General features: G+C 43.8%; 1 protein-coding gene across 1 annotated transcript in view; it reads right to left on the bottom strand.

Moving 5' to 3' along the window:
- LOC120062999 (smoothelin-like) overlaps positions 1-19,447 on the bottom strand; it is a 48,383-nt gene extending 28,936 nt beyond the window's left edge. Inside the window, exons 1-5 of the mRNA XM_039013061.1 lie at positions 19,331-19,447; positions 17,521-17,599; positions 16,912-16,990; positions 16,380-16,459; positions 168-270 (exon numbers count right to left, since the gene is read on the bottom strand). Of these exons, the coding sequence (XP_038868989.1) occupies positions 168-270; positions 16,380-16,459; positions 16,912-16,990; positions 17,521-17,599; positions 19,331-19,422 (433 nt within the window). The 5' untranslated portion in view covers positions 19,423-19,447. The remainder of the gene's footprint in view (positions 1-167; positions 271-16,379; positions 16,460-16,911; positions 16,991-17,520; positions 17,600-19,330) is intronic.
- Positions 19,448-20,795: the final 1,348 nt, after the last annotated feature.

Below are 20,795 nucleotides of genomic sequence, written 5' to 3'. Positions count from 1 at the left end.
CACGATCATATAAGCATGCCATATATAGAAGAGCAGGAAGAAAATTAACTGTATGTGTGTGTGTGTGTGTGTGTGTCTGTGTGACCGGCTAAGTAAAAGGAACAGTCAACCACTCATATGGTCTTTGAACCTCTAAGCTCAGCTCTTTGAACAGTGCCGTTGCTCACCTGTCCTGTGCAGCTCACTGCCCTGCTGCATCTGGTGGCTCCGTAGCTCCCGGATCTGAGACTTGATTCTCTCTCGCTCGCCAAGCCTCTCCTTCTCGGTGTCCTGCAGAAACAATACAGTAAATCAGTGATTTCAATATATAATTGCTTCAATGCAGAAAGAGTCAAGAAAAGGGTATTCAGTTATCACATGCTGTTCCATGCAGTATGACATAGATTGGGTACAGTCATTCAGTCAGCCCCTGCCCAGCTACAACACTGAGCTGAACCCCAACCATCCCATCCCTCTCAGTGGTCTGATCAGCAAATAAGTCAAACCATCAGGTACACAAAAGTCCTCGGTCTGTATGGGGCAATCAGAACAGTGTGTGTGATGTCCGTATCAAGCGCTCCTCAAAGAGAGAGGCCATGAGGCCCAGGCCCTGCCTACCAGCTGAGATAAGATGGCTACTGCCATGCCTCCACCCTGTCCCTGCTCACCCCAGGAGAAACACAGTACACCATAACACGCCCTAAGAGCCAGCCAGGTAAATCAACCAACCCATAATGCTTTGAACCTAAATGTTACACCAAGGGAGTTAGTGACCCAGCTGTAACAGCCCAGGACATAGCCTTCTGTTGAGTAATGATTGAAGTGTGCCTGACCTCTCTGACCCCTCAGTCCTCCACCGTGGCCTAGTGTGTTAGTAACGTCTGGTCCTCAGTACAGGTAGAGAAAGAAGTAATCTGCACAGCCAGTAAAACACACTGGGTCTCATAATCTACAATAATAGAGGAAAGACACACTAGGAGGGAGACGATAGAGTAGAGAGTGCAACGTTTTGGCATATGGAGAGGAAATAGGAGATGCAGGGAGGTGGAGACAAAGGGAGAGAGAAGAAGAGAGGGAGACATGTAGATGCTGCCACTGGTGCCTTACTTTGAGCTACTCCACAGGAAGATCAGCTGTACAGACACCAAGGCCAAAACACACACACACTTTTCCTCCTGCATAAGCACACACTCTCCCCACAAACCTTTCCACTATAGTGCATCTGTGATATTGTGTGGAAAAGGAACGTGTGGTTATATGGATTTTCTATACACGCTTATTTAGAAATGTATAAAAACTTCATAGTAAGTAATTTATTTTTAACCATAAAAGGTATTTGGTATAATAAATTCAGGAATAGTAAAACCAGAGCTGTGTCTGGTTCACTGGTCTTTAAAAATGGATATCATGAGAATATATGTCTACCTCACCCCTGTACCCCACACATACAATTATCTGTAAGGTCCCTCAGTCGAGCAATGAATTTCAAACAGATTCAACCACAAAGACCAGAGAGGTTTTCCAATGCCTCGTAAAGGGCACTTATTGGTAGATGGGTAAAACAAAAAAAGAAGCAGACATTGAATATTCCTTTGAGCATGGTGAAGTTATTACACTTTGAATGGTGTATCAATACACCCAGTCACGACAAAGACACAGGCGTCCTTCCTAACCCAGTTGCCGGGGAGGGAGGAAACCGCTCAGGGATTTCACCATGAGGCCAATAGTGACTTTAAAACAGTTACAGAGTTTAATGGCTGTGATAGGAGAAAACTGAGGCTAGATCAACAACATTGTAGTTGCTCCACAATACTAAACTAAATTAGAGTGAAAAGAAGGATCCCTGTACTAGGGGTATAAAGGTTTAAACGACATTGTGATCGTTAACGTTCAGAAAAAAAATCCCTAACCAATTATTATTATTTTTTATACAAAATTAAAATCACAGTGCAGTTATCACAAAACTACCACAACAGGTCCTGATCATCATTTTTTACAAATACCTAATGCAACAATGCTGTAATTTTAATAGGAGGCGATATGAATCATTCAAATTACTTGCCATGCATGTCATCTTCGTTAACAGTTGGGAAAATGGCATAGTGAGACACAGCAGTGAAGTCCTGTATGGCAATACTTTGAGAAGTTAAATGAGAAGGTGATGAAAAGCAAACTTTGCAAGGTGGAATTGAGCTGCTGTGGCAGTTCAGGTGTAATGCTGAACAACCTGGTCTCAGAGCATTTTGTATTATTCAGTGTGATACGTTCCATTTTGTATGGTATGTATTAATTTGTGATGTCCATCACCCATTTCCTATGATACTGTATGTTGCGAATTACAATTTGTTATGAATTTACAAAACGTACTATATGTTACGAATTTGCAAAACATATGATATTTTACGAATTATAGCTAAGTGGCTGACGTTAGTTAGCTGGCTAAAATTAGCTAGGCTATGGATTAAGGTTAGGGTTAAGTTTAAGAGTTAGGTTAAAGGGTTAAGGTTAGGGGAAGGGTTAGCTAACATGCTAAGTAGTTGCAAAGTAGCTAAAAAGTGGTGGTAAAGTTGCTAATAAGCGAAAATGCTAAAGTTGTCTGTGACGAGATTCAAACTCACCACCTTTTGGTTACTAGACGTTCGCGTCTCGCATTATATGTTTTTGCTTTAAGTAACCATCTGTCTTAGGTAACCATACCAAATGTGAAATATCATACTAATTTCAGTCTCCCGGATTTACGTTTACTGTGTTACCTCTAGTCTATGAGACCGGGCTGTGCTGAAAGGGACGACCCAACCTGTTGCTGGCAGCAGTGAGATAAGGGACGGAGTGAGGAAATCACAGCGCTGATTACAGAAATGATTGCAGTTGATATGCAGCCATTGTCAATGGTAGAGGATGTCGGCTTCAATACCCTATTGGTATATCTAGAACCAGACTACAAGATACCATGTCGGCCCCGATGGAGAAATTGTACAATGATGGCTCTGTAAGTGCAAGTACAAAGCGCGAGCTCTCAAACACCATACATGGCGTTAACAGATTGGTATGCGTCTATGAACATGCTGTCATATATATCACTGCAACGAGCCATCACATTGATAAGAAGTGTGACCTGAAGTACAGTACGTACTGACAACATGGAGGCTCACACAACAGAGAACCTAAAACAACATTAATACTATGGTGGCTGAGTGAGTGGGGGACAGTAGTAACGTCAGCACCATCTGGTAGGGTTTCCATTAGTTACCACAGCCACAGTCTAACATAAGAATTTATGAAAAAAATATACATTTAGTCTTAATTTAAGGTTAGGCATAAGGTTAGCAGTGTGGTTAAAATGTGGTTTTAATCCTAACCTTAAGATACATTTTAGAAATAGGCTTTATGACTTTGTGGCTGTGGTACTTAGTGACGACCGGTAGGTAGGTAGCCAGGACTGCAGTAGATTGAACGCACTGCCCCCTAACGGTCGTACGCAAAACCACGTCTGAATCGTGAATTCACGTAATTCTTTTTTTTTTTTTTATGTTTAAAAGTTTAAACAATAAAGAAATGTCAGTTTAAACGTTAAGAGAAATTGTACATTTGTCACAGAATAAAAAATATTCCAAAACATGCATCCTGTTTGCAATAAGGCACTAAAGTAAATCTGCAAGAAATGTGGCAATTTTTTAAACTTTATGTCCTGAATACAACGCTTTATGTTTGGGGCAAAACCAACACATCACTGAGTACCACTCTTCATATTTTCAAGTATGGTGGTGTCTGCATCATGTTATGGGTATGCTCGTCATCGGCAAAGACTAGGGAGTTTTTTTGGGGATAAAAATAAACAGAATAGAGCTAAACACAGGCAAAATCCTAGAGGAAGCCCAAATATACACTGGAGTTGATTAAAGACGACATTGAATGTTCCTGAGTAGCCTAGTTACAGTTTTGACTTAAATCGGCTTAAATCTATGGCAAGACTTGCATATGGCTGTCTAGCAATGATCAACAACCAACTTGACAGAGTTTGAAGAATAATGTGCAAATATTGTACAATCCAGGTGTGCAAAGCTCTTAGAGACGTACAACTGTAATCGCTGCCAAAGGTGATTCTAACATGTATTGACTAAGGAGTCTGAATACTTTTGTAAATTAGATATTTATGTATTTGGTTTTCAATACATTTGCACGTTTTGGGTTTTGTTTAATAAATTAATCAACATGTGGAATAAGTCAAGGGGTACGAATACTTTCTGAAGGCACTGTAAACACAATTTAATCTTCTCATATTACAACAAAGAAGTTACTGCAAACATCGAACAGTGGCCGTGTCTGAATACCCATAGTAATTAGCTCATAGGGCAGGAGCCTATCTCCTGTTTCTGTAGCATGATGCAGCTTGATGTACAAGTACACACCTTGGACATGATGCTAGTCTGTTGCTGGGCCTTACCCCCGATCGATCTCCTTAATGCCGAGTGCCAAACAGAGATGCATCAGGTCCCATTTTTACAGTCTATGGTATGTCTCGTCCAGGGATTGAACTGCCAACCAATTTCTATCGGCACTGAGCAAATTTCAGGTCTGCTGTGCGCAAACGTTAACATTGTGAAAATTCTGTGCAACTTCCGGTGCGCATTTACTGTGAACACTGAGTCTGTATCTGCTTTAAGTTACAGTTTTAACAGTGGTCAAGTAGTCTATTTGATCATAATGTAGGCCTATTCAATATATCCTACCAACAGAAACAATGGAGAGATTTTTTTTCATCCCATAACATTTTAACATGGTGGTTATATCATTCAACTTACAGTAACAGCCAACGTGTGGTGTTCAATGTAGGCCTACATTCCAAACATGCAGGGCTTGATATGTTTATCCACTTGTCCTTCAAGGAGGTGACTGAAAATGTTTTGTTTGATTCAAGAAACCACATCATTATACCATCATTACAGAGAATCAGACAAATTATGTTACCCTCTGCCTATTGGCTACAGCTTATTCAAGCCTGTCTCAAAATACAACACTACCCATTTAAGACACACAAAAAAAGCTCTTTACCTGACTCACTTTTCAAAGATGGCTAGAAATGCACTTGTAGGAAGCAATCCCTACTGCTGATTACAAATGACCTATAACTGTGCTAATAACTCACTAACTAGCAAATGTGCACATATATTTTATTTATTTTTAATCTTTATTTAACTAAGCAAGTCAGTTAAGAACAAATTCTTATTATTTTCAATGACAGCCTAGAAATAGTGGCCTGTAACTGCCTGTTCAGGGGCAGAATGACAGATTTGTACCTTGTCAGCTCGGGGATTTGAACTTGCAACCTTTCGGTTACTAGTCCAACGCTCTAACCACTAGGCTACCCTGCCGCCCCATATAGGCCTACTACAGCTCTGATTGGTTATGGCGCACCGGTCTGTGTCGAGTATGGGCATGAGTCGTGCCTGTCAATGTAATAGAATCCTACTCTGATGCATTCTGCCTACAACAAAATCTCTTGCAGATCGTATGCAAAACTGTGTCTTGCATTGAAAGTGGCTAATATTGCGTTGATTCAAACACATTTCCAACAGTAAACGTTCATAGTGTTAACGGGGAAAAATCTAGAAAGTTGAGTGAAGTACAATCTAGTGCTTCTCTGCGTGGGCTGATATGTATTCTGCGCAGCGCGCATGTGTGCAGTTTAGAGGGAACATTGCTCACAACCTTCCAAACTCAGGGCGGACACTCTAACCCCCGTGCCACTGAGTTGGTATACGAATACCCATACTTGCATCCTAAATAGTAGGCTGTTTGTGTTTTATAGTATGTGAAATTTCAAAAATCAAGTATACTTTAAATGGCCGCATATCACACTCATTATGGCTTTTAATCTAGTAGAATCAGAGAGTTAGAGGCAAAGCGAGAGGGTTTACTCTGCCCAAAATCTGTCCACGAAAATAAGACCATGAAGTGAGGAATTGTTGTATGGAGGTCAATGAGCGAGTCAAATTTGGTCAACAAAAAATGTAATTACTAATTTGATCGAATATAAGTTTTGTAATGGTTAGGCTGTTATGAATGCATGGAATAAGTGGATGAACGTGGCATTTTGGCAACTTTGGGGGAAAAAAATGTATATGGAAGTTGTGTTGTGCTTGTTGTTCACACCCGCATCTGCCCTCTCATTGGCTAGAACGGTCCCACCTGATCTCCCCTCCTCCAGCCTGCCTTCCATCTTCGAGGACATGTATTTCCATTGTTAGAGCGGTCACTTGTCAATATAAAATGAAATCTTTGGTAGAATTCGCTGCACATTATTGAAGAGAAAATTCTTGACACCCATGTGTGTTCGACAACTGCTGATAATCAAATGAAATTGAACAATATACAATGCCTTCGGAAAGTATTCAGACCCCTTGACTTTTCCCCAAAAAAATGTACGTTACAGCCTTATTTTAACATTTATTGAATAAATAAAAATCAGCAATCTACACACAATAAACCCATAATGACAAAGCAAACAGGTTTTTAGAAATGTTTGCAAATGTATTACTAATAAAAAACAAAAACCATATTTACATAAGTATTCAGACCCTTTGTTATGAGACTCGAAATTGAGCTCAGATGCATCCTGTTTCCATTGATCATCCTTGAGATGTTTCTACAACTTGGAGTCCACTTGCGGTAAATTCAATTGATTGGGCATGATTTGGAAAGGCACACATCTGTCTATATAAGGTCCCACAGTTGACAGTACATGTCAGAGCAAAAACCAAGCCATGACGTCGAAGGAATTGTCCGTAGAGCTCTGAGACAGGATTGTGTCAAGGCACAGATCTGGGGAAGGGTACCAAAAAATGTCTGCAGCATAAGGCCCCCAAATACACAGTGGCCTCCATCATCTTCCTTGAGATGGCCGCCCGGCCATAAGAGCTCCAGAGTTCTTATGTGGAGAATCTTCCAGAAGGACAACCATCTCTGCAGCACTACACCAGTCAGGCCTTTATGGGAGAGTGGCTAGACGGAAGCCTCAGTAAAAGGCACATGAAAGCCCGCTTGGAGTTTGCCAAAAGGCACCTAAAGGACTGACCATGAGAAACAAGATTCTCTGGTCTGATGAAACCAAGATTGAACTCTTTGGCCTGAATGCCAAGCGTCACGTCTGGAGGAAACCCGGCACCAACCCTACGGTGAAGCATGGTGGTGGCAGCATCATGCTGTGGGGATGTTTTTCAGCGGCAGAGACAGACTAGTCAGGATCGAGGCAAAGATGAATGGAGCAAAGAACAGAGATCCTTGATGAAAACCTGGTCCAGAGCGCTCAGGACATCAGACTGGGGCAAAGGTTCACCTTCCAACAGGACAACAACCTTAAGCACACAGCCAAGACAACACAGAAGTGACTTCGGGACAAGTCTCAATGTCCTTGAGTGGCCCAGCCAGAGCCCAGACTTGAACCCGATCTAACATCTCTGGAGAAACCCGAAAATAGCTGTGCAGCGACACTCCCAATTCAACCTGACAGAGCTTGAGGGGATCTGTGGAGAAGAAACTCCCAAAATACAGTTGTGCCAAGCTTGTAGCGTCATACCCAAGAAGACTCGATGCTGTAATCGCTGCAAAAAGGTGCTTCAACAAAAGTACTGAGTAAAGGGTCTGAATACTTATGTAAATGTGATATTTCAGTTTTACATTTTTTTTATAAATTGGCAAACATTTCTAAAAACTTGTTTTTGCAATAAAGGTGCTGGGGTGGACATTGGTGCTGTTCTCCCTAATGCAGATTCCATCTTTAAAATGCCCTGAAACTACAATGTCATCATGTTTGTGCCAGAATTACAGAGTGCCACTACTAATACATGTCTACCTAATGTAACGAAGCACACAGAGGTGGTGGTTAGGGAGGGACATGTGAATTACAAGACAGGCCTAGAGCATATTTGACTCAAATCCACAAACCTCTAAACTCATAAAATCTGGGGCACACAAACACAGCACATATTTGCTTAATGCCGGTTATCCTGGGGCTGATAATGCTGTCAGCAGTTTGAGAAGGGTGAAAATTACAGCCTTGTGAAAATAGTTAATCAAATCAGGCTGTGATCAGAGGGAGGTGAGAGTGAACAAAGCCTGGTACCACACAAACTAGGGATGGCCACGGTTATTAGAATATCCGAACGGACTTTTGTATTCCAATACTTTTGTGAGAATTCATTTTTGCAGAGAAAATGTATAGGCCCATTTTAACACTGAAAAGTATTTATCTAAATAAAAATATCCATGTTACATACAAAGATATACCATTTCAAATTATGAATTTATTCAAATCAAAGGGGCAAGGAGACTCAAGGTGTAGCAAGTGGAGTGAGTTCACTAATGCAATGCAAGATGGAATAAAATTGCAGAAACATTAGCGAAAGGAAAAGGAGTAGGCTCAACAAGCAACCAACAGGTAGGCTGTTTAATCTGAATGGGGTTGAGGAGAAAGTGAATCATGTGGCCTCAATTAGCCTAGCTACACCCCACCCGGTGCACGTTCTCTTTTTACCCTAGCACTACACAGCTGATTCAAATAATCAAAGCTTGATGATGAGTTGGCTATTTGAATCAGCTGTGTAGTGCTAGGGCAAGAAATTAAATGTGCACGTGGGGTGGGGGACAGGACAGTTTGGAAAACCCTTGATTAGAGGACAGAGTGGCTGGCACACAAACAGAAAGGCTAATCAACAGCCTCTGTGTCATGTGCCACAGTCATCCAGCACCAGCAGACAACACAAACAGAAGCTTTATACTCTCTTTACTGAGGTGGAGCACTGCTCTCAGATCAGCTTAATGACGAGCCAGAACCAGCCTGTGACTGCAGGTCGTAAGAATCTCCCCAAACCTGAACAGCTGATTCAGAGAGAGAAAATATAGAAGAATGAGAAGTTGCTTTAAAATATTCTCTCCCCCAGGAAGGTTCTTCATTCAAAGAAGCTGAGGGGAGATGACATTTGAGCTGGAAACACCGCTCCCCCTCTTTCCTCCGCTATCCCTCTCTTTCCTCCCCTTTCCCCCTCTTTTCTCCCCCTCCCCTCAGCTGCCACGACCAGGAAACAGACAGTGATGGTTTCACAGCTCCCACTAAACCACAGGGAACATACTTGTCACAGAGACAGACAGAAGGAAACGGAGATAAAATGGTGTGTGAGACAGAAAAAAAGAGCGAAAGAGCAGACGATCCATTCCCACGACCTGTCAATCCCAAACTGTCATTGCAGTCTCTCTTTGGTCTCTGGTGACTGGCCCAGAGCAGACCTGACAGAGTGGAACCAGAGCAGAGGCAGACCCACTCCAGTGCCCTGGCCTCATCAACTCTGTGGCCTCAGTGTTTGAGCTGCGCTCCTATTTCCTTCTGTGATGCTCATGGTCTCACCATAAGGGTTCAGGAGGCTGTTTGTTTCGGTCAGGGTTGTATTTGTGAAAAAACTGCCCCGTAAACACACAAAAATGGCAAATGTCCACTGGCCTGACCACAGCAAGGCGTGGGCCATCTGAACTCCTCTGAACCCTCAGAGCCACAGAAACAACAATGAGGCGGAGCAGACTGAGGCACGGAGCCGTGTCAGACTACTATAGATTACTTCACCATGCAGAGCAGAGGCAGCTCAGCTAAACCAGGGATTACTGCAGCTACCTGGGTTAGAATTGGCTAATTTTCCATGGAAACTGAATCCATCAGTCTGCAGATGAGATCAGAATGCGATGAGGTCAGGCACTCCTCTCCATGCCTGCACATGGCTCGCTGAGAGACAGGGTTCTTTTCCATGACTGCATGGCAAAGCCTGAGGAACCACATACACACACGGTCCACCTCCAGTAAGTGAAATACAGTAGCAGGAATTAAGTAGCAATCATTTTTGCATCACACACACACAGCCTGGACGGGAGACAACCCACAGAGAATTTACCCATAAGCCTCATTCCCATTTTTCCCTTACCCAGCCCTCATTCAAAGCCCAGTTAAAGCAGTTTCTCCCTTCCTCCATCCATCTCCCTTTGTCTTGCTTTACCCTTTCTCCAGCACATATTCACTCAGTACAGAATATGTTGGTTGCCATTATACCAGTCATCGTAAACTGCTCGTCTCAGTTGGTTACAGGTTTATGATCATATCAGATTAGAGAACAAACAAGACTCTCTGTCCGTCTCTGCCACCTCACCTGATCCATACTGCACACACCTGGCCACGGAGACAGATCTGATGAATAACCATTTGTGAAGTTGCCATTTACTTTAACAATAATGTGCTCAAAATACACACCTGTATACTATTTTGTATGGATTTCTGAAACCAATAGAAATAAATTACCTAAAAGGACTGCCTAATTATCCTAAAATTAAACCTCAGTTAAACTTCAGGCAGCCAGGTCCTCAGGTCTCAACGCAAAGAGAAACAAGAAACATGGATGAGTTTGTGTAAAGAGAAGTACATGGAAATTGATAAGGAAGAAAAAAAGTAGACCTAGGTCTGTTAGAGTGGAAGAACTAGAATATGTCATTTACCTTCTTGGCTCCGCTGCCTGTCTGTCACCCTCTCTCACTCTCGTAGTCAGGACGTCCTATACCCTGCCTCTACTCTGTCACCACACACTCACCAACAGGCCACTCCCTCCACATCCCCTCCCTCCCTTTGTCACCACAGGGCTCCTTCTCACACCCTCCCTCCCTCCTTCCTTCCTTGTCTATATTCAATTCAAGGCGCTTTATTGGCATGGGAAACATATGTTAACATTGCCAAAGCAAGTGAAGTAGATATACAAAAGTGAAATAAACAATAAAAATGAACAATAAACATTACACTCACAGAAGTTACAAAAGAACAAAGACATTTCAAATGTCAAATTACGTATATTTTCAGTGTTGTAACGATGTGCAAATGGTTGAAGTACAAAAGAGAAAATAAATAACAAATATGGGTTGAATTTACAATGGTGTTTGTTCTTCACTGGTTGCCCTTTTCTTGTGGCAACAGGTCACAAATCTTGCTGCTGTGATGGCACACTGTGGTAATACACCCAGTAGATATGGGAGTTTATCAAAATCGGGTTTGTTTTCAAATTCTTTGTGGATCTGTGTAATCTGAGGGATATATGTGTCTCTAATATAGTCTTACATTTGGAAGGAGGTTAGGAAGTGCAGCTCAGTTTCCACATCATTTTGTGAGCAGTGTGCACATAGCCTGTCTTCTCTTGAGAGCCAGGTCTGCCTACAGCGGCTTTTCTCGATAGCAAAGCTATGCTCACTGAGTCTGTACATAGTCAAAGCTTTCCTTAATTTTGGGTCAGTCAGTGGTCAGGTATTCTGCCACTGTGTACTCTCTGTTTAGGGCCAAATAGCATTCTAGTTTGCTCTATTTTTTTGTTAATTACTTGACACATTGGAAAGAATAATCTTTCTGTTTTCTCATGATTTGGTTGGGTCTAATTGGGTTTCTGTTCTGGGGCTCTGTTTGTGTTTGTGAAAAGAGCCCCAGGACCAGCTGGCTTAGGGAACTTCTCCAGGTTCATCTCTCTGTAGGTGATAGCCTTGTTATGGAAGGTTTGGGAATCACTTCTACACCTGCATTGCTTGCTTTTTGGGGTTTTAGGCTGGGTTTCTGTTCAGCACTGAGATATCAGCTGATATAAGAAGGGCTATATAAATACATTTGACTTGAAATTTGATTTAGGTGGTTGTAGAATTTAGTGGCTCTTTTCTGGATTTGGATAATTAGCGGGTATTGGACTAATTCTGCTCTGCATGCATTATTTGGTGTTTTAGGTTGTACACAGAGGATATTTTTGCAGAAATAGCTAAATGTATTTAAAATGGACAATTCTGTGAACTGTCTTGTGCAATGTTTTAAATTGACACAATACCTGTTAGCAAAGGTGTCCTCTACCTAGAGATGACGTGCAGGAGCTTGCAGGGATTTGTAGTCTTGCATGATTTCTACTTTGATGTGAATGATCCTTTTAGAATCAGAGTAAATCGAGCCGAATATATTGATAAAAAAGTCACTTTGTCCGAGAGAGAATAACATGGTTGTCAAAACGTCACGGTAAGCCTACACGAAACACAGCCCTTATTTTAAGTGCATCTAAAATCCCCTATGGGAAAAATGAATGGCGGAAAACTGATTGGAACCATTTCCCTGTTTGACGGCTAGGTTTTATGGGTATTATGACACCTTCACCTAGGGGCTCTATACAAGTTAGCAGGTGGCCTGGTTGAAAATTTACATTTGACACACTTTCTTTGTTTCTACCAAATTATGCTCCATTGTTCTTGCAAGTACAGAGTCTGCCTTAATTGGCATGTTACTTCAGACAAAATAGAAATTTAAAATTAAACCGCTGCACTTAGAATTCAGACTACATTAAACAAAGAAATATTATTTTTGTCCCACAAGTTATTTCTTCAAGCCAAAATTCCTTCACCCATACAGTAATTACAGTTTAGAGCTGCAACGTGTACAAAATGCACTTTCCTTACTGGCCAGAAAGAAACTTTTACCTCAGCTATCCCCCCTCAATTTAAGCACGTTCATTATAAACATGGTAATCAATAACCACTAGCAGGCCCACTGGTGTCTGGCGAAAAAACAGAGCATGCAGCAACAGCTATGATAAATACACAAAAACTCCCACCACAGCTAGACATGTGTATACCTATTTCTCATTTGAATGTGAGATAGAAGAGATATACTGCATTGATTTGACACACGTAGTATGGTGAATCCAGGTGAAAGCTATGATCCCTTATTGATGTCACTTGTTAAATCCACTGTAGATTAAGGGGAGGAACCAGGTTAAAGAAGGATTTATAAGCCTTGAGACAATTGAGAATGTTTGCCATTCAGAGGGTGAATGGGCAAGACAAAATATTTAAGTGCCTTTGAACAGGGTATGGAAGTAGGTGCCAGGCGCACTGGTGTGAGTGTGTCAAGAACCGCAAAGCTGCTGGGTTTCTCACGCTCAACAGTTTCCCGTGTGTATTAAGAATGTTCCACCACCCAAAGGACATCCAGACAACTTGACCCAACTGTGAGAAGCATTTGAGTCAACATGGGCCAGCATCCCTGTGGACCGCTTTTGACACCTTGGATAGTCTATGCCCTGATTAATTGAGGCTATTCTCTGAGTGCAAAAGGGGGTGCAACTCAATATTAGGAAGGTGTTCCTAATGTTTTGTACACTCGATGTATGTGTCAGCAGCTGCTTGCTACACTCAGTTGTCTGTAGTTGGCTGCCATAGACCTCTACTCCCTGTGTGTGCGCACTTGTCTCAACTATAGACCATTATCTGGGGCCTCCATCTGCCCCAGGACAATCAAGCGCAGCTCAAAGAGATCCGCTCCTGTGATGTATGGAAGGAGCCCTGCTGCTGGTGGCTGCGGTTGTTGTTGTTGGCCACGGCCCCATTACAGAGGGAGCAGACTGACTGAAGACAGACTGCTGGAGCACAGCTGGTGGGCTGGCGGTGTCCGTCTGCCCCCATTACCTCACCCTCTCCCCTTCACCCCACCTGTAGCCCCAGCATGGCAAGAACAGCCCCTCCACCTGAGAGGAAGCAGGCAGTGTGCCCTACAACCCCAAAACTGCTATTGCTACTTCCTGTCTAGAACCTCAGTTGAAGATACCCAGGTAAGGATAAGCTATTTATTTCACGAGGAAGCTTTTCAGATTCATAGTACCAGCGCCATTGCTAACTAGCATCGCTGGTCCCATTGTTCAGAATTCTTCCTAATTTACTTAAGAGTTATGGGATATTACAATCCTTTTAACCTTAGTCTAGAACGCCAGACTCCAAACATACAGACTCAAAGAAACACACGCACACACTGAGCTCAGACATTGGCTCAAATATACAATGCATATGGGACACACTGGTCACTTTAATAATTGGAACACTAGTCACTTTAATAATGTTTACATATTTTGCATTACTCATATGTATATATTGTATTCTACCCTACCCTATCTTAGTCTATGCTGCTCTAACATTGCTCTTCCAAATATTTATATATTCTTAATTCCATTCCTTTACCTAAGATTGTGTGTATTGTTAGATATTACTGCACTGTCGGAGCTAGAAACACAAGCATTTCGCTACACACGCAATAACATCTGCTAAACACGTTTATGTGACAAATAAAATTGTATTTGATCAACTACAGACACAGTCAAGAACAAGAACATACATAGTATTGCATACAACCTTTATAGATGGTGCCAGCCACTAATTCTCATCTGCTAGATGTGTGGGCTGAACTATTCCCTCCAGCCTCTTACAATTGCATAGTTTAACACAATACTAAAGTCAGTATTTGATGCTAACATCTATGACAAACAAAACCAGATTAAAGAAATACAGTTTACGAAGAATCAAAAAGGTGACCTAAGCCATTAACTGACCCTAAAACATTTTGTTATGAACCAACACAGGACTTCTAATTAAGATCACTTTATTGGTCAAATGCCCAACAAGGTCCAACCGAAATTTGACTTCCGCTTTTAACCCAACCCCTCCGAAAGACATACTGTTTTTTTAATGGAGAAGTGCAGGGGGGCTGCCACACTGGGATGGGGGAGCTGTTGTGGGGGGTTAAGTACCTTGCTCAAGGGCACAATGACAGGCAATGGCATCTAGGATTTGATAGCAGCAACCCTCCGGTTGCCTGCTCACTTCCTGACAGATCTTTCCCATCGGACCCAGGATTCGAACCGGCAACCCTTCGGTTGCTGGCTCGCCTATCTTACCGCTACACTACCTGCCGCCGCAGGTACTAGACCGTTAAGCATTGTTCTGTCATAGTAACTGTATACAGGACTCCAGCTGAGCATGTAGCCTAACCCCCATCCCCAACCCAATTCCTACAGGAATGACGGCATACAATAAGAAAAAACTGTTTTCCCAATAGGGATGCTGTCTTGGAGTGCGGGGTGAGTGCAGACAAACTGATCAAGCAACAATAAGATAGCATCTGGCCCCAGGCGAGCTGCTCTTAGAGACTGTTGTTGTTGTTTAACAGAGATGTCTCTCAGCATTATCAACACATTAAGCTCATCAGGCAACCTGCAATGCTTTCACAGGATAAAATATATGATTTCATCTTGAAGTATTACGGTTGTGAATACAGTAGTTCACTTCACTGACCAAAAGGGGGGGTTCTACTGACCACATTTTTAAAGGGCTTCTGACATGCAAAGCCCCAAGCCTCTGAAAGGAGAGAGAAAGCAAGAGAGGGGGGGATTGAATGGGAGAGAGACTACATTGCTTTTCTCTTCCATTCTCCGACACAGCCAGAAACAGACAAACACACAGGTCAAAGCTCTGGTTGCCACACATAACCAAACTTTTTAATTTCCCTTCAGTGTGACTGACATACGTGTGTGGAGTGACAGCCTGGGTAAATAGTAGTGTGTAAAATGACAGGCCTGGCTCGCAGGGTGTTCATATTCCCAAGGATTTACTGCCTTCACTAAACACCAGAGCAAATTTCCTCTCTGTCTCTACTTAGCCAGAAATGAATGGGGTTTAAAGAATGAAAATACATTCCTTGTGTCGTGGCAGCCACTGTGGCGTAAGCACATGTGTATGTGTGTGTGCGCGTCTGTCTCAAATGACACAGACAATTTGTGTTCGGGACGTGGTCTGACAGTCACATGCCTGGGTGGTGTTGTTTTCTGCATTCTTCATTGTGGCAGCACAAAACCTCAATGGTCCCAGTTCCCTGCAAATATACACCGAGTGTACAAATCATTAGGAACACCTGCTCGTTCCATTACAGACTGAATGCTATGATCCCTTATTGATGTCAGTTGTTAAACCCACTTCAATCAGTGTAGATGAAGGGGATGAGACAGGTTAAATAAGGACATCCAGCCAACTGTGGGAAGCATTGGAGTCAACATGGGCCAGCATCCCTGTGGAATGCTTTCAACACCTTGTATAGTCTATGCCCCGATGAATTGAGGATGTTATGAGAGCAAAAGAGGGTGCAACGCAATATTAGGAAGGTGTTACTAATGTTTTGTACACTCAGTATATACCCACCCACAAATGAGTCTGTGCTGGGTTTATAAATTTAAATTAAAGTTGCAACATGTTCTCCCTTTATTTCTAATGTTTTTTTGTAAAAGTTTGGAGTACGGCTGCACAATGAAGTGCAATATCCATAATCGCAAGATCTGTTTTTATAGTTTACTCGGTCGTTTCTCTCTTCCCCACCTCCCTCTCTGTACCCTTCCTGCTCCCCCACCTCCCTCTCTGTACCCTAACCACTCCCCCACCTCCCTCTCTGTACTTCTCTGCTCCCCCACCTCCCTCTCTGTACTTCTCTGCTCCCCCACCTCCCTCTCTTTCTCCCCCACCTCCATCTCTGTACTCACCCCTGCTCCCAGGCTGCTTTGGAGCTCCAGGCCCTCAGACTCCAGACATTGGCCGGTGGTCCTCCCTTTCTCCCATGTACCTGAAACACACACCACAAGCAACTGGTTACACACAACACACACACACCTCAGCTATAGCCATAAAACTTGAGCACAGAGTGAGACAAGGAGGCCTGTGTGGTTACTCTGGTGATGACTGAGTATTGATAAGGGGGAAGAGGATCCAAACCTATCAAATATTCTCATCAGACAGCAGGGGAGCGCTGTAGACCTGCCCCCTGGAGGAAGGGTGTGTGTGCTGGGGGACTCATACAGACCAGACAGAAGCAAGGAATGGCAAGAATGCACTGCAAACTGCACCACCATCACAGGTAGGATCTGCACCGCTGCCCATGAGTGCTGTACAGATTCACACGTCAGAGGTAGAGAAGCGCTGCCTCACCCCTGAAACTGGGTCCTACCTAGTCCACCAGGGATCTGTCCAGGATCTACATGCTGTGCTTTCTACCTCCACTTCCTCCTCTGTACTCACCCTGATGCTCCTCGTCTCGGAGCCGGCGGATGGCAGCTCTGATCAGTTTCCTCTCCTCATACTCATTGGCCCCGCGCAGCTGACAGACAGGACAGCCAATACAACACAGGGACAGTGATGCTCAGAACCATTCATGACAAACTCAGAAGAACATATATAGAGATGCAGAAACGGATGAGAAAGACAGGCTGACTAGTAATGTAACCATCTAGTCACTAGTCTAGGAAAGTGTGTGCCTACCGGAGGCTCGTCTATGGCCTTCCCGGAGGCTCGTCTATGGCCTTCCCGGAGGCTCGTCTATGGCCTAGGGAGGTTAGTCTATGGCCTATGGGAGGTTAGTCTATGGCCTATGGGAGGTTAGTCTATGGCCTATGGGAGGTTAGTCTATGGCCTATGGGAGGTTAGTCTATGGCCTATGGGAGGTTAGTCTATGGCCTATGGGAGGTTAGTCTATGGCCTATGGGAGGTTAGTCTATGGCCTATGGGAGGTTAGTCTATGGCCTATGGGAGGTTTGTCTATGGCCTATGGAGGCTTGTGAAATATTAGTATTGAGGATGTCTAACAGTAAATTCACAAGTAGTGTGTGTGGTGCACATCCACTCCCTCACCAGTCCAGTCAGCTCCTCAATGTCCTGGATGGCTTGTAGTTTCACAGAGAGCACGTCTAGGGAGCCCCCCAATTCTGACCTGAGATACAGAAACACACACTGACACAGAGTGCTGCTTATATGATAGTTGGTGATGCTTGAACCTGCACATGTTAGGGTTGCCCGAGGGGCAGTGTAATCCACATTACACTGGGAGACATCATGCAGTGTCGTGGGCCTCACTGCTCCACTTGGAACTATAGTGTGTGACGGGCAGGCGGTGGAGTAACCCAAGAAGCCAGACAGTTTTTTTTGGCCGGGAAAAAAATGTCATCCTTCGGACAAAGAGATTCCCCAGCATGAGAAACACGTAAAGGAGAGAGAAGCACACAGCCTGGCAAAGACTTCTTCCTCCTCTCCATCCTTGTATATCTGCCCCTTTCCCTCTCGCCTCGTCTTATTGGGATTGGAGGAAGTGTGGAAGTTGGAAGATAATATATATTTTACATTCCTGCAGTGAGTAGCAAAGAATAACATTGCTTTCAGAAGGCTTTTGTTTGTGTGTGTGTGTGCCCATGCGTGCATATGTGGTTTATACACATATTCCACCAGCTTTAAAGGGGCATGTCCTGTTACTTTTGTTACCTAAGTAATCCAACTACCAAAGCAAATATAACTAATTTAACAGTCATTGTTCCTAATGTGATCCAGTAGGAGTAGAGATGTAGGAGCTTAGGGCCATTGTCCTCATGTTGGGGATCTGGGAGGTCTGAAGTGCAGCCCAGAACAGGAGTCAGCTAAGCTGCTGGAGCCCTGGCTGGCTGCAGTAAAGCTGCTGTAGTAAAGCCAGTCATTAATTAGTAGAGAGGAGCAGTAAGCCGCACACAGGGCTTGGCCTAGACGCTCCAGTCTCAACTCACTCACTACCATTACTGGCCAAAGAAAACAAATAAAAACCACAATGATGATGATGGGCACACAAAAGGATGTTAGCCTGTTAACCCTGTTCCTAATTGGATTCTAATAAAAACAAACTGGTGTAATAAACAGACAGGAAGCGGAAGTGGCGCTAAGGCAAAGTCATCAGTTTTCGTCCGTCTGCTGCGGCTGAGTGGCATGACGGGTCCTGGTGGTTGCAAATCATTGAACCAGTAAAACACTAAAGCCTGCTGTAACGGGTCAATATCGACGAATGAAATACAAATAAATAAAATGCACGCAAACGACTGCATTGACGTCTTTACCTCCAGGATATGGCTTCCAGCTGCCTAATAAAATGGGTGTGCTTTCGTCTGTAGGCTATGCCAGCGATATTGTTAGGGATATCAAATTAGAGGTATGAATAAATGTATGAGAATACATAAATGTTATGCCTACACAGGTGTGTATTTGCATAACGAAAAATAGAAAATGAGTTCTTCCACCTCCCGTCTCTACTATGGTTTTTCCCGATCTACAGTGTCATGGCACAAATTCCCAGAAGGCCTCCCTGGAGAATTATTTTTTTATTACCTTAATTTAACTAGGCAAGTCAGTTAAGAACAAATTCTTATTTTCAAATGATGGCCTAGGAACAGTGGGTTAACTGCCTTGTTCAGGGGCAGAACGACCTTGTCAGCTCGGGGATTCGATCTTGCAATCTTTCGGGTAGAAGTCCAACGCTCTAACCACTAGGCTACCTGTCACCCCAGAAGGAGAGGGAATGCTTTATATGGGTTTGTGTGCTTGTTGTCTCAGTCTCCAGGCAGCTCACCTGGACTGGTACAATCTGTAATAGGTAAGGGGTCTGTATGCGTGTGTGTTTGTTTATATTCAGATTCAGGAGGCTCACCAGTGTGTGAGTTGGTTCTCTTTGTTGTCGTTCTGGCTGAGATGTGTTGGCCGGAAGCGTTTTCTGGCCATGGCTGCCTCCATGTCCTCCATCTCCCTCCTCCTCAGCTCTCTGATGGCTGAACGGATCAGCCGTCGCTCATCCAGGTCCATCGTCCCATCCAGCTACACACACACAGACAGAGGAAAAGAGCGGGGGGGTCAGCAATGGAGAGCACATTGGAACACACACACACACATCTAAGAGAGCTGCCAAGAGCCGACACTCTTCCACCACCATTTAAGAACACCCACCCACACAAACACAAATGTTTGTAACAGACAACATGAAAACGGAGGGTCATGCTCTATTTCCAGTGGTAAATAGCCAGTCTGGCTGTGCTGCTGGAGCCTTTTGGCCTTCCTCTGCCCTGTAAAGTCAAACAACTGTGGCAATAGAGTCAAAGCACCTCTGGAATGGCTCCATGCTCACCCCAGCCTCTCCATGGGAAACAGGCCCTACCCTCTTCTCTCCGGCCTGCCTCGCACGGTAGCCCCATCTGGCCCTCTTAAGACGTGCGTTCAGACGAGAGGGCAGTTATGGCCACCCTGCGCCGCCGAACACACATCAGAATCCCCAGCATCTTGAAAATGTTATGCCTGATCTGTCGTAGACCAGAGTTAAACGTAATCCTTCTTTTATGAGTGCTCAGTGTGCAACTTTCCCTTGCTTTGTTAAATAATCAAAGGAAGTTCAACATGGAGAGTGAGCAGTAGGAAGTGTTAGCTGTATATTAGTCTGTGAGAGCCAGGCAGGTTTGTATTGCTGTTGCTGCTGGGTCATGGCTTAGCATCCATAATGTGGTGGGGTCACGGGGTCAGCAGGGCTTATGGGAGGTTTTATAGTTTGGCGACAAGTCATTTAACTTCAATAAAGCACAGAGTGAGGACCACCTGAACATGTAGCGGACAATGAGAAACAGACAGCGTCCCAGCTGCTGCTGAGCTAATGGGCTCTAGGAGAGAGGCTGGGCCAGGCCGACCGTAAACCTAATGGGCTCTAGGAGAGAGGCTGGGCCAGGCTGACTGTAAACCGATAGCCCAGCTCTCTCTGAGCCCCAGGTACTATCCCATAGACATTCACATCTATGGGTATGTAGCTTCTCTCTGCTATGGAGCAGTTCCCTGGGTGCTGTGGATGGCGGTTGACAGACCGCCAATGAAGTGGCTACTTAGAGCTCTCATCCCAAAGCACGGAGCCTTTACACATCCTCAAGTGGCTTCATCAGTTAGAGGTGTTTTATTAGACAGAGGCAGGATGAAAAGTGTGTGTGCGTGTATGTGTGTGTCTGCAGGCAGCACACAGAATGTGTAAACCAGGTGCTTTAAAATATCAGTGACAGCAGCACAAAGTATGGGAGAGTGGAGAGAAAGCAGTCTCCCGTCAGGTGGGACAGGCAGCAGGACTCTACTCCAGCAGACAACAG

The sequence above is a fragment of the Salvelinus namaycush genome, chromosome 18, assembly GCF_016432855.1.
Source record: "Salvelinus namaycush isolate Seneca chromosome 18, SaNama_1.0, whole genome shotgun sequence".
Lineage (NCBI taxonomy): Eukaryota > Metazoa > Chordata > Actinopteri > Salmoniformes > Salmonidae > Salvelinus > Salvelinus namaycush.
Note: the sequence above shows the minus strand (reverse complement) of the source record. Positions and strands in the feature narration are given on the sequence as shown.